This window comes from Megascapheus bottae, unplaced genomic scaffold (genome assembly GCF_031878675.1).
Source record: "Megascapheus bottae isolate mThoBot1 unplaced genomic scaffold, mThoBot2.hap1 H_1, whole genome shotgun sequence".
Classification (NCBI taxonomy): domain Eukaryota; kingdom Metazoa; phylum Chordata; class Mammalia; order Rodentia; family Geomyidae; genus Megascapheus; species Megascapheus bottae.
The window spans coordinates 1,052,545-1,066,790 of record NW_028327858.1 but is presented as its reverse complement, the minus strand read 5'-3'; the positions used below and the strand labels follow the sequence as shown (position 1 = coordinate 1,066,790).

The 14,246-nt window shown below is 44.9% G+C and overlaps 1 protein-coding gene and 1 long non-coding RNA gene across 5 annotated transcripts in view; one reads left to right on the top strand and one right to left on the bottom strand.

Moving 5' to 3' along the window:
* Positions 1 to 5,719, bottom strand: part of LOC150038966 (REST corepressor 3) — a 46,354-nt gene extending 40,635 nt beyond the window's left edge. The window contains exons 1-2 of one of the 4 annotated variants that reach the window (XM_090328132.1): positions 5,308 to 5,719; positions 4,846 to 4,902 (exon numbers count right to left, since the gene is read on the bottom strand). In XM_090328132.1, coding sequence (XP_090184258.1) covers positions 4,846 to 4,902; positions 5,308 to 5,479 — 229 coding nt within the window. In that variant the 5' untranslated portion in view covers positions 5,480 to 5,719. The remainder of the gene's footprint in view (positions 1 to 4,845; positions 4,903 to 5,307) is intronic. The other 3 variants (XM_090328133.1, XM_090328130.1, XM_090328131.1) reach the window with 3 other exon arrangements.
* An 863-nt stretch (positions 5,720 to 6,582) lies between these two features.
* LOC150038965 (uncharacterized) lies at positions 6,583 to 8,227 on the top strand. The gene is made up of 3 exons (XR_016534565.1): positions 6,583 to 6,673; positions 6,799 to 7,269; positions 7,998 to 8,227. It is a non-coding gene; the product is annotated as an uncharacterized LOC150038965 (long non-coding RNA).
* The last annotated feature ends 6,019 nt before the right edge of the window (positions 8,228 to 14,246 follow it).

Below are 14,246 nucleotides of genomic sequence, written 5' to 3'. Positions count from 1 at the left end.
AAGTGCAAGGCCTTATGTTCAAACACCGTAACTGCAAAAAACAAAAAAAATTCTTCTACATAAACATATTAATTTGAAAAGCTAGAATTTCTATAGAAATAGCAAATTTCTTTTTAGATTTCCTTGTGACACGAAAAATGAGAGCTTCAATGGAGTATACGAAACATACAGTCAATGAAGAATGTGTAAGATGCTCCAAATGTTTTAATTCTACTACTTATAGACTAGACTTTTCATACTAAATATATAGGCTTCAAATTGTGGGAAGCAAAGACTTTTCTAGGGGTATAGGAGCCTGAGTTTTAAAACTCATTTTCAAATGTTCAATTTTGTTGTTTTCAGGCAATCTGCCTAAAGACTCATATGCAGTATAAGTCAAATAGGAGTCTCCCTCTTATCTGAGGCTTCACTTTCCACGCTCAACTGTGGTCATAAAATACTGAAGTGCATACCAATCCAAGTCATATGAAATCTAGAGTCCCATTCTGTCCTGTCTGGAATAGGAATCATCCTTTTGTCCCACAAACTTACAATGTAAGTACTATAACTTTGTTATCAAATCAACTGCAGTGGTATTGCAGTGTATATGTTCCGGTAACTATTACTTTACTTAACCATGGATCCAAAGTGCAAGAGTAGTGATGCTATTCACTATGCCAACGGGGAGCTGTAAAGTGCTTCCTTTAAATGACATGATAAAAGTTCTTAACTCAAGGGGGAAAATGGTATGTTGGATGGTCATTTTATTTCTGTCAAATACTTTTCTCTTTAAATGATTTTAAAAGTGGACATATCTTTTTATTCTAGATCTTAAGGGCTCACTGTCTAAAACTGTATAACCTTACTTAAGGCATTATTAATGACTACAGTGTTAATCAACTGCACATGAATTCAGGATAGAGATTTAACACTTAGAATTTTATGCTCAAAAGAATACATTTTTTTTTTTTACCAAGAAACTCTGGACATATCAGTAAGCGTGGCAGAAAAGCTGGGTAGGTAATTAACAATACCCTTTTAAGAACACACATATACTATGGAAGATAAGATTATGTGGGTCAAATACATGGAAATGATCTCATTATAGTGGTCAGCATAGCTGCCTTCCAAAGACAAGAAAGAAGAGTGTAAACTTTCAGAATTTCTAAGAGCCTAACAATGTATAAAGACAGTATTATACTCTATGACCACAGAATTTATTTAATTGGATGTATTTAAAATAAGGATAACACTTTTGTTTCACAGTACTATTTTTTAATATACCAGAGATTATATTCTGGAACTATTTAAACTGAATAGCAAATAACAGACGTTAACTTTAAAATATGTGAATGTTTCTTCAAAAAACTTTTATGGGTACTAAGGCAAAAATTTTTGAAACCAATGTTTTATATACATTAGTTTTAGTCTTGTGGTAAGAGTTAACATCATCTAAAGCTTGGAGAAGTCACATAATTCATCTAAGGTGACTATGCTATACTGGATGGAAGGCTATAAAACAAGATGAGACATGATCACCTCCCAAACCATTCCTCATGAGGTTAGCAGTCATAGTCGAAAGATGAGAATTCATTAGTAAAAGACATTAATAAAAATGATCCCTTAAGGTAACAGAATCTCTACTCTGAGTCAGTAACTAATATAAACCTATATTTTTCTCAAGTGTACTCACTGTAGATGTGCTCAATATCTATCAGCACCACTATCTTTCTTCTAATAAAAATATTTTCCACAAAAATTCATCTACATTCTCATCATCATAATCTCAGCGCAAGAGGGCACACATTTGGAAGATCCTAACTCCAGGTCATCTCCAGTAACAGCGCAAGATCCTACCTAAATAATAAGCAAAAAAGTGCTGGGAATGTGGCTCAAGGGGCAGGTCGACTGCCTAGTAAGCACAAGGCCCTAAGTTCAAATCTCAGTATTGTCTCTCAAAATTGATTGAGCTGTTTATAAGATAAAAGATGAAATGAAAAAGAAAGAGTGCTGTGTGCTGGTGGCTTATGCTTGTAATCTTAGCTACTCAGAAGGCTGAGTTCTGAGAATCCAGGTTTGAAGCCAACTCAGGCAGACAAATCTGAGAAACTCTTATCACCTCGAATTAATAAGCAAAAAGACCAAAGTATAGAGATTGCTCAAGTGGTAGAGTGCCAGTTTCAAGGAAAAATAAAAAAATCTAAGCAAGAGCTCAAAGCCCTGAATCTAAGCCTCATTACTAGCACACAAAAAAAGGTAACTTTTATGGGCCGGGAGTTTGGCCTAGTGGTAGAGTGCTTGCCTAGCATGCATGAAGAACCCGGGTTCAATTCCTTGGTACCACAAACACAGCAAAAAGCCACAAGTGGTGCTGTGGCTCAAGTGGTAGAGCCCTAGCCTTGAGAAAATCCAGGGACAGTGCTCAGGCCCTGAGCCCAAGACCAGGACTGGCAAAAAAAAAAAAAGAAAAAGTAACTTTTTCACTGCTCTTAGAAATTGCTAAAAAGTAAAAAATTTAAATGTGATGCTTATCCTTTCTATAATGAATATCACTTATAGTCTGAATAAACTGAAAATACTCCAGTTATTCTTGGATTTGTTGCATAGTTCAATTTATCGTTGAGTAACAAAATCAGAAAACTGTTTCAGTTTGTTCTAGCATTAAGTCTTGCTCTTAGGAAGTCACCTCATCAAGTTGTACATAGTTTTCTAGAAAACCAATACACAAATAGCCCTAATGGGGGAAAAAAAAAAACAGAGGTATGTTTATTAACTTAGAAAATCTGGCTACAGGCTGGGAGTGTAGCCTAGCAGTAGAGTGCTTGTCAACCACACACAAAGCCCTAGGTTCAGTTCCTCAATATGGTACTGTGGTGCTGTGGCTCAAGTGCAGAGTGCTAGCCTTGAGCAAAAAAAAGCTCTTGGACAGTGCCCAGGCCTTGAGTTCAAGCCCCAGAATTGGCAAAAACCAAAAACCAATCAACCAAACCAAACCAAACCAAAAAATCCCATCTGGCTATAGAGTTCTAATGTGGACAAAAATTTATCAGTACATAAAAAGCAGAGTATCAATGACAGCACCAAGCCAAAAGGTATAAATATATTAGGAATCATTTCATATTTATGATATTTAATCTTTATTGAATAACTGCCATATACCCAGTCATTTAATCCTGGCAAGAATGCCATGAAATAGTTTGCAAAGCTAGGGAAATTGAGGCTTGGGGAGACTAAGGACTTGCTCATAGCACAAAAATAAAAGTTGAGAGGGGAATTAAGTTCCATCTCTCCTTAAGCCAGGGTATGCTCTTTCTAAATGTCAAGCTAAACCATGAAGCAGAACCATGTAAAAGTGTCATTCACCTCCCAGTTACATCGGTAAGGAAAATTAGCTTCATACAACACTGAAGCCCACCAGTACATATGCTGAGTCTGAATAAAATGTACTAACAGTTGTGTCATTTTGAAAATAACCCAAAATCTAGTGGAGATTTCTGTATCACTGTTTTCACCTATCAGAAAAGACTGTCCTGACAATCCTTTTAATGTTATTTTACCCTCCCTAGGTGGGGCTGGACGAGCTACTTGACTTCTTTAAATGGCTGGTAAATATCACCTTACACTATCCTAATGGGAAGGTAGGGGGAAAATATTCATCTCTATCCTGATCATTAAACAGGCTGTTTCACTCGAGAAAATACCTGTAAGCCCTACTAAATATGTAACTCGGGGCTGATAAAATGTTATTACCGGTAGGCAAGTGTAAGAAAGGTTTTTCAAAGCTTTTGGAAAGTCTGTACTAAAGAGGGTCTAGGCGGGGTGGGGAGGATGAGGACACAGGGACACAGGGATACACGAACGGACACACACACACACACACACGGTTTTGAGGCTCCTGTAAGGCGTCTCCATACGGACACACACACACACACACACACACACACACACACACACACACACACACGGTTTTGAGGCTCCAGTAAGGCGCCTCCATATGCAGAACTCTCGCCCAATCCCAGCGCAGGCTGAAATCCCGTGACCGCCAGGGAGCCTGTTTGGAGAAAAGTAGACAGGGAGCCTGCAAGCTGGGTTGGCAGAGGACGCTAGAACCTGGCTGCTCGGAGAGAAAATGTCTCCTTGGCAGCTGCATCCACTGTCTTGCGGTTTGACTTCCCAGGGCTGGCTGGCGAGCCGAGGTGTGCCTCTGGCATCTCCCCGCCCTTTTGCCCCCACCCCTTCTCCTCCTCGACTCCAGCACTTTGCAGATGTGCCACAGCCGGCCAAAGAAGCCACACCGCCTGGCCTCTAAGAAGAGGGGGCAATTCCGCCTGAGAGGGGGGTGGGCAGGGTTGGCCAACGAGTGACAGCCACCCGGGCGTCGGCGCTGCGGAGTGCGGCCGCGGGCTCCCGGTGGGCCCGGCCTCCGAGGGCCGGGAGCACGACCACTGACATCTGCAGGTTCGTCCCCTCCACGCACAGCCCTTGGCTTCCCAGCTGCCGCTCCCCGACCCTCGGAGTCCCGGACCCCCCCCCCCCCCGCAAAGCCGCGTGCTTCCCCGCATCCCGACTCTGATCCCGGGGGGTGGGGTGGGGGGGCAGAAAGGCGATGGCACCAGTAGGCAAGCGGCTTCCACAAGGAACCATGTTAACCTTGCAACGCACCCATCTGCCACACGCCTTGTCACTGCCCCGGCCAAGCCAGACAGTCTCCCCGGCCACAGACGCCTCCGCCGCCGCGCTGCCCAGCCCTGCCCTGCCCACATCCCCCTCCCCGCCCCACCTCCGGATCCGCACGACCGACTCCCCCCACCACACCTCCACCCCCGAAAAGGAGAGACGGGATTTTCCTTAAGCAAATACAGCTACCTGGATCAAATTCAGGGATCCGAGCTTGGTATTCAGCTCCGACTCTCATCCCAACATCTGCAAAGCAATGCCAAAAATAATATAAAATAAAAACAATGGTACGGGAGGACAAGAAAAGAGGGACTTTTAAAAAAAATGGAATTGATACTTAATTAAAAATATAATATATATATTTTTTAAATGCTTGCAGGGAAGAGCGGAGCGGCGGCGGCGGCGGTGAGGAGGAAACTCCGGGCACTCGAGATGGCAGCGGTGGGGGCGGGGAGGGGGGGCGAGGCGGAGGGAGGGCGGGGGGAGGGGGAGGGCGGAGGCGCGGGGGTCGCGGGGGGCCGCGGCACTGCGCCGGGAGTTCGAGGCTACCGCAGCGCCCGGGCTCCGAGGGGAGGGGGGGCGGGCGGGCGAGCGCGCGGCGCGGGGAGGGAGGGGGCTGGGGGAGGGGGGCGGGGAGGAGTTCGAGGCTACCACCGTGCTCGTCGTCGCTGCTGCAGCCGCTCTCGGGCTCCGAGTAGTGCAGCCCGCCGTTGGTGGAGGAGGCGCCGCTGCCGCCGCTGCCCGCGGGGCTCTTGGCGCTGCCGTTGGCGCTCGAGCGGCTCTTCCCCAGAAACTCGGGCCCTTTCTCCATCATGCCGGGCATGGTCGCCGAGGGGAGGGGGAAGAGGCCGGCGTCGGGGCTGAGGGGGAGTCGGGCTTCCGAGCGCGGGCGGGAGAGGAGGAGGGGGAGGAGGAGGGGACCTCGAAGGAGGAGAGGGAGGAGGGGGTAGTTAATATGGAGCCGCCATAACCGTTCGGGTCCGGTGGTAGCGCACTCGCTTCACAACAGCCCGCCCCGGCCCCGCCTCTCTCCCCTCCTCCCTCCGTCGCCGCCCGCCCCGCGCAGGCCTGGGCGTTCCTCTCGGCGGGCGCCACGCTCTACTCCGCCGCGGTATCACTCCGCCCCGCAGGGAGGTTCCGGCTGCGGAGGGGGGAGGGGGGAGCGGGGGGCGGGGCGGGGAAGCCCCGCTGCACTCCCGCCCCGCCGCCCTCCGTCCGGCCCGGCTTGGGTTCGCCGCAGAGACGCGGCCGCGGCGCCCACATCCTTTTCTTGGGGGAGGGTGGGGGGGCGAGGATCGGGCGCGCGTGCGCGCGGGAGCGGGACTCTTTTTCCCCTCTCTGGGCGGAAGGAACGCGGGCGGCCCCGAGCGTGGCCGGAGAGACGGCCGCAGGCGCGCACACGCACGCACGCACGCGCGCTCTGGGGCGGAGGTTGGGGGACGTGAGGCCGAGGCCGCCGGCCGACCGGTCGGGGCGGGCGCGCGGGAGGGCGGGACCTCGCCCTCCCCGCTGCAGGTTCCCCCGCGGCCGTGCTGCCGCTGGCTCAGCCATCCCGGGAGGCCTGGGGGACGCAGGCTCGGGCCGTGACGATCCGGACGCTGCGATACGTGTCTCTGGATCTCCGAATTTGGGGTCGGATGCCCGACCGAGCTTGAAGGTCAGGCGCTGGCCGAGCCACCGCGGGGCCCCCTGCCGTTCCCCCCCCCCCCCCCCCGTCTTCTCTGCCGTCTTCGCAGGAGTGGATCCCGCGAGTGAGGAAGTGACCCGAGGACGGAGTCCTTGCACGGCCGGCGCCCTCGCGGTCCTCGCAGACCTGTTGGTGGTGGCTTGGAGCAGGTCCCCGGCAGGGCCAAGGCCTCAGCGGGGAGGTAGGGCTCGCGTGCCGGCGGGGCGGCCGGCTTGGCCGTGCCCCGGAGCCGTCCTCCACATTGCCTTTGGGGAGAAGGAGTGGGGAGCTGCCTTGGTGTGGGGACGTTCGCGGCGTGCCAGGCTGCCCGGCGGTGGGGGCTTATTCGTGGTAAGCGGAAGGGAGGACTTACCCTGCCTGACATGTTTACAGAAGGGAGCCCTCGTGGGATGGTCTTCAAACGCTTTCAAAGGTCGTCCTCGGTGCTGAGGCCAGATATGTTTGTTTATTGGCAGGTTCCCTGTCTGAAGATGGAAGTATCTTGCCTGGGTGCAGAAACTGGGTCTAATAGTGGAGATGGTCTCATTTCTTTATCAAAGCCCGGTACTCCATTAATATTTGAATCATATTAACGCAGCCTTTTATTCTGTTCCTTTTCTCAACAGATACAGTTCAGAAGAACATTTTAATTAGCTTTTGTTTTGTTTTTGGAAAAGGAGAGAATGCCCCCACCAACTGAGATGAATACTTGTGGGCAGTTACACTTCTCACTGCAAAATCAACACATCGGTATTTTTGATTTTGCACACAAGCTTCAAATGACTATGACTCAGCTCCTTTGGTCCAGTAACATGAAAGCCAGCTAGACCCTGGACTGAGGGAATTCACCAAGATAAATTCCTGCAGAATCTCCCATACAGTTTTCTGTGAAAAGGAATTTGCATATAAATCAGGAACCAAAACACTGGGAAGATCTAGGGACCTTGGTAATTTACCATCATGTTTAAGTGAAAATATTCTGCTGGAGTACAGGAAAGAGAGCAGGTGATATAGGGAAGGTACTTGAGGTGGGACTATGTAGCATTTCTAAAAAAGGCCTACTTCTGTTTTGCTCCTAAGAAAATGAAAGCACCTGGTTTAGAAAGCTGATAATGGGCCTTAAGATGGTTTCCAAATAGTTAATAACAACATATAGAGAGGGCCGGGAGTTTGGCCTAGTGGTTAAAGTGCTTGCCTAGCATGCATGAAGACCCGGGTTCAATTCCTCGGTACCACATACATAGAAAAAAGCCAGAAGTGGTGCTGAGGCTCAAGTGGTAGAGCTCTAGCCTTGAGAAAGTCCAAGGACAGTGCTCAGGCCCTGAGCTCAAGCCCAGGACTGACAAAAAAAAAAAAAAGAAATGGCTCAAGTGTCAGCTATGAACCAAAAAAGCTCAAAGAGCATGAGGGCCAGAGTTCAAACAACATATAGAGAGAAAATTTTGGGAATATTATCTTTGAAGGGCAAGAGAAAGAAAAGCAACCAGGCAAGGAAGTTTGGCAAGAATGGGTTAAGAAGCAGTGTTCAGTAATGGTACTATCTGGAAAAGGAGTTAAGGCCTTAGCTTTGTGAACTAGGAGGGAAGCCTTTGAGTTTGATCCGTAATACCATGGGTGTGTGTGTGTGTGGAGGCAGGATTAAAATATACTTACATACTCCATTATTGTCTTAAAGGTCCTGGCAATTGTGGAAAAGAAAGGAAGAATATGTAAGGATTGGAAAGAGATACCTGTTATTCCAAGATAACATGCTACTCTATTGTATTTTATACACGAAACAATCCACTATTATTAGTATTACATGAGTTTAGCAAGTTGCTAGATAACAATCAGTATATAATAATTGCATGAAGGAATTAGAAAAATTATTTTAAGGTCACAACGACAAATGCATTAAAAGCATCAAATATCAACTATTAGATTCCTTTGGCTACTGTAACAAGTTATCACAAACTCAGTGGCTTAAAACACTGCCTCCCCTCCAGTCCTTGGGCTTGAACTCAGAGCCTAGTTAACTGTCCCTGAAGTTTTTTTACTCAAGGCTAGCACTCTACCACTTGAGTCACAGCACTACTTCTGGCTGTTTCTATTTATGTGGTACTGAGGACTCAAACCCAGGGCTTCATGCATGCTAGGAAAGGACTCTACCACTAAGCCACACACTTACTCTCTTGTAGTCAGGAGGCCAATAGACTGAAATCAAGATGTCAGGTCCATACTTTAGAAGCTGGGAGTGAATCTCTGCCTTATATGGTGGCATTTAGACATTCCAGGGATATCTCTGGGGCTGTGGTTCGGCCTACTCCACTTAAGAATAATTTTTGTGAAAGACTAAAATTCTATACAGAAAATACATTGTTAGAATTAGAGAAAACCCAAATAAATGAGTGGATATACTATAGTCATGGATTGGAAGACTCAAAGAGGTCAGTTCTCATTAAATCTATTGATTTATTCTGATACCAATTATTCCATTAGGTTATATGGCTATTTGTATATAAATCAATCAGCTGGTTCTCTAATTCACATGGATGGGCCGGGAGTTTGGCCTAGTGGTAGAGTGTGTGTCTAGCAAGTATGAAGACCTGGATCCGATTCCTCAGTACCACATACATAGAAAAGGCAGAAGTGGTGCTGTGGCTCAAGTGGTAGAGCTCTAACCTTAAGGAAAGGACAGTGTTCAGGCCCTGAGCTCAGTCCCCAGAACTGGCAAAAAACAAAAACCTTGTAAAATTTATATGGAATTTGAGATAATCAAGAAGAGTCAGAGCTGTGCACAGTAGTCCAAACCTACAATCCTAACTTTTGAGAATAGGATCAGGAGACCAAAGTTTAAAACTAGTCTGGGCATAGAAGTTTTAAAAGATTCCATCTCAACACATGGCTGGGTGTGGGGTCATGCTCATGTTGGCCCAGCTATTGGAAAAGTACAATGTCTGGGCCCATTGGTACATGCCTAACATCCTCAGGTGTGCAGGGACACACAAGAAAGAGGATCACAGCCTAGGCATAAATTGAGCCTATCTTGAAAATAACCATGGCAAATGGGCTGGAGGGATGAACTGAAGGTGCCTGCCTTGCAGGAATGAAGTTTGAGTTCAGTTCCCAATGTTGGGGGAAAATAATTGAGTCAGAAGAACAACAAAGCTAGGCTATTTATCTTAGCAGAAAAATAAACCATTAAAATAGCTGGGGAAACAAGAGTAAGAAGATAAATAGGAAAGATGATAATAGGTGAGGATGATTTACTGAAAGTAAAGGTCTAGAGAGATCCAATGAGAAACAATCACCAGGGCAGAAGAGAAGTCCACTGAGATAAGACTCAAAAGTCGTCACTAATCTTAGAGGGTTTTTTTTTTTTTTTTTGGTGCCAGTCCCAAGGCTTGAACTGAGGGCCTGGGCGCTATCCCTGATCTTTTTTCTTTTTGCTCAAGGCTAGTATGCTGCTACTTTAGTCATAAATAGTTCCATTTCCAGCTTTTTGGTGGGTAATTGGAGATAAAAAGAGTCACACAGACTTTCTGGCTCCAGCTGGCTTCAAACCTGGATACTCAGATCTCAGCCTTCTGGTAAGAACTTTTTAATTGTAAATGATTTGATCCCCTCTGTGAAACATCCAACACCTTATAGAGCTAGATATTAAAATGACAGATAGTATGAGTCCAATTAAGGAACCTTGTATGCATATATGGAAGTTCAAATAAACTCATATAATTTATGCAATAAAAGGAGTTTTACTTCATTAAAAACAAAACAAAAACCCTAAAGGGCATTGAAAGTCCTGGCCAGAGGAATCAATATTTTTGATAGGGTGTAGTTGAGTTGCTCTTGAAAAGTTCTTGACACTGAATAAAAGTCTAAAGAGCAATGGAAATATCTGTGAAGATGCAGGGACACATATTCCTGCTAAGGGAAGCAGCCTATTCGAAGACCTTAGAAGATGGCAAGTCTGATATTTTCAGGAAAAAAGCAAGGAATCCAGGGTGGGTAGAGAGAGTAAGTAAGTGCATTAAAAAAAAAAAAAAAGCAGGGAATTGTCTGGGGTCATAGTGACAGTGATAGAGAAGACTCCTTAGAAATGGCTTTTCACTCAGTTATGTAGAGAGGCACTGAAGGGACTGACCAGAAGAATATATAATCTGGCTTATATTTTAAAAAGGCTACAGTGGCTCCTGTGTTGAGAAGAGACTATAAAAAATCAGGATAAAAGACATGAGTCCTGTAGACCTCAGAGTAACCCACATACAGTAGCATGAAGCTACTGCAGTGATCCAGAAAAAGGATGGTATTTTAGATCAAGATGACTAAAGTATGGATGGTGAGGTACTGAATACATTTTGATCATAGAATCAACCTGATTTGGCTGATGGATTAGTGGTAGAATATATTCAAAGTAACAATGAAAAAATGTTGCCAGGCTGGGAGTTTGGCTTAGTGGTAGAGTGCTTGCCTAGCATGCACGAAGACCGGGGTTCAGTTCCTCATTACCACATACACAGAGGAGCTTGAAGTGGTGCTGTGGCTCAAGTGGCAGAGCACTAGCTTTGAGGAAAGCCCAAAGATAGTGCTCAGGCCTTGAGTTCATTCCCCAGGACTGCCCCCCCCCCAAAAAAAAAAAAGTAGCCAAAGTATTTAATCTGAGCAACTGGAAGCATGATCCACAAGAATGGGGAAAACTAGAGATGGAATAGGTTTGGGGAAGAGTTAAGTTTTGGTCTTTTGGGGATGGAAATGTCGGTTACACATCTAGCTAGAGATGTGGAATAGACCTATGAGTCTGGAGAGAGGATTAGTGTTTAGATAGTGTGGGATAAAGGATAGGCAATTTTCAGGACCCAAAGCAAACTGAAAATGAAGAATTCTTGTTAAACTATCCAGGATTTCAAAATGTGACAACAGAGTATTGGAACAAGTTCAGTCCCTTTCTGAGGGTGGGGCCTTGGGATTGCACAAACTCCATGCCCATGAAGTGTGGCTCTGGTTGAGACTTCTTGGCATACACATATAATTTACAGCCAGGAGTTTGGACAAGATTGTAATTGTAGATGGAGCATTGACCCATGGACCATTTCAAGAGCTGGAGATTCAGAGAAGCCAGCAAAGGAAACAAGTTAGAAGTAAGCCAGGAAAACGGAGCAAGAGACAACAGGAGGCTGAGTGATTACCTCCATTCTAAACTGCCAGACACTTAAACACATGAAGACAAGGAAGTGACCACTACTACAAATTTGAGAAATTGCAATTTTGATTTTTTAATAAACTAAGCAAGCCAGGAAATCAGTGGCTCACATCTATCCAAATTACTCAAAGTGCAGAGCCAGAGAATTATAGCCCAAGTCTTCCTCCTCTTCCCCCCCCCCAGAAAGAAAAAAATGTTGGCTAGACTATCCATACAGTGGGCATGGTGGTGGTGGCATATGCTTATCATACCAGCTGTGTGGGAGCTGAGCTCAGGAGGATTGTGCTTCTGGGTCGGGCCAGGCAAAAAGTCTATGAGAACTCCAACTCAGCAGCAAAAGAGGGGTATAAGCATCATGGTATAAGCCTGTCATTATCAGAAAGTACCAATAAGGAAGACTAGGCAGTCCCTGGGCAAAAAGTCAGACCCTACCTAAAAAATAGCTGGAACAGTGAACCATGGGGACATGGTTCAAACAGCATTTAGCAAGGGTGAAGCCCTGAGTCCAAATCGCAGTACAAAAAAAAAAAAAAAAAGGAAAGAAAGAAAGAAAAAGGGGGAACACTGGGCACCATGGCTCACACCTGTAATCCTAGCTACTCAGGAGGCTGAGATCTGAGGATCAAGGTTCAAAGCCAGCCCTGGCACAAAAGGAAACTTTTTTTTGCCAGTCCTGGGCTTGAGCTCAGGGTCTGAGCACTGTCCTTGGACTTTCTCAAGGCTAGAGCTCTACCACTTAAGCCTCAGCGCCACTTCCGGCTTTTTTCTATGTATGTGGTGCCGAGGAGTTGAACCCGGGTCTTCGTGCATGCTAGGCAAGCACTCTACCACTAGGCCAAACTCCTGGCCCCCAAAAGGAAACTCTTATCTCCAGTTAACCTCTAGAAAATGGGAAGCCGGGCTTGGCTCAAGGGTAGGGTGGTAGCTTTGAGCTGAAGAGCTCAGGGACACCTCCCAGGCCAAGTTCAAGCCCCATGATCCACAAACAAAAAGGGAGAAAAGAGAGAGAGAGATACTAGAAAAACTGATCAGAGTTATAAACCAGAAAACCAATCATGAAGTAAGCCGGACCCCCCCAAACCATAGGCTTCATGGTTTCATTTGTAATAATTAGTATATGTCTAGGATAGTCCTAGCAGAGGATCACAATTGCTTAATAGCTATGTATATATGGCTATATAAAATGATGCTAATCAAAACTCCAAGATATGGAAACGAGGTTTTGTTGTTTCAATGTAAGGTATGAATTTTTTTCTTTCATCTCCTTTGGTTTATTGCCTGTAGCCACTATTTTTGATTCTGGTACTCTGTGTTTTGTATATGTTTTTCTGAATTGGGGAAGAGAAGGGGAATAACAAAATGATGAAACAAGGACAAAGGGTGAATTAATGCAAGAGTTATTCTCATGACACTGGATTGGAAATGAATTTTGCAATATGGGAGGGGGCTAGTTGGTGGGGTGAGGGATAGTGGGAGAAAAATGAGGGAGGGGTAACAATGTTCGCAGGAAATGTGCTCATTACTTTATGTAACTGTAACCCTGTGCACATCACATTTACAACAAATTAAAGTACAAAGGAACAAAATAAAAAAATCCTAATCATTGAAAACAATTTCTTGGTATGATATGACAACAAAGACTTTATATGAAGCAACCCATATTAAATGAGGTCTGAAGAGAATTTTCTAGTTGCTTTAAAATTTTTGGTAAGTTACTTTCTTATTCAGTAATGAGTATGTATGAGCCTTGATAATGTGTCTTGAAATAATATTTTGTTTAAAACATTTCAGACTCTTTGAAAAGAAAAATTCTTTTTGGAATGCCAATTACCCTTCTACCCCTTTCTCAGTTTGCATTTCTCATCATAAGTCTCCAGGTGCTTGGGTAAGAGGCTGATGTGGAAATACTTTGAAACAAGAAGAAAGGTCTTTCCAACTTCAGCTCCATGGTAATTTTAAATATCAACTCTGCAGGAATCTAGGGGTTTGTTTAAGAACAATGCTTCATCTGTTGCCTGTTCTTATGTACTTTAACATGCTGTATTCTAAGATTAAAGAAAAATAAGTTTAACAACCATCTGACTTTTGATTGAAAAAATTCTTTTGGTATGTTTTTCACATAAACATTTTATAACCCAGAGAGTTGTGGAAGGATGACGTTATTAGAAGAATGAGCCAGGTTTTGAAAAGTATTCTTCCAGAACCCAGAGCTGATTGCCTTTAGGTTTAATATATTTCTGTGGTTAGCAGGATGCCTTAGCAGGGGGCATCAAAGAGATGGTAAGATTGTACCTAGAAAATAATAATTACATTTTTATATTGAACATTGGCTTTGCTTTTAGGAAGAGAATACATTCACATTTCCAATAAAAAAAGTTTTGCAGTGATTGGATCAAGAAGATTTGATACTTATACACAATGGAATTCTATACTGCCATCAGAAAGAATGGCATCGCCCCATTTGTAAGGAAATGGAAAGACTTGGAAAGAATCATATTAAGTGAAGTAAGCCAGACCCAAAAGAACATAGGCTCAGTGATGTCCCTCATTTGTAATAATTAGTACACACCTAGGACTCTCCTAGCAGAGGATTACAATAGCGCAAAACCTAGGTGCATAAGGTCATTTAGGATGAGACTAAATGAAAGGATCTCTAGGATATGAAAACAAGAGCTTTATCTTGTGTGACTGTTGTTCTTAATGTACTATGTAATTCTCTTCTCTTTCTTTGCCCTTTGATTAATC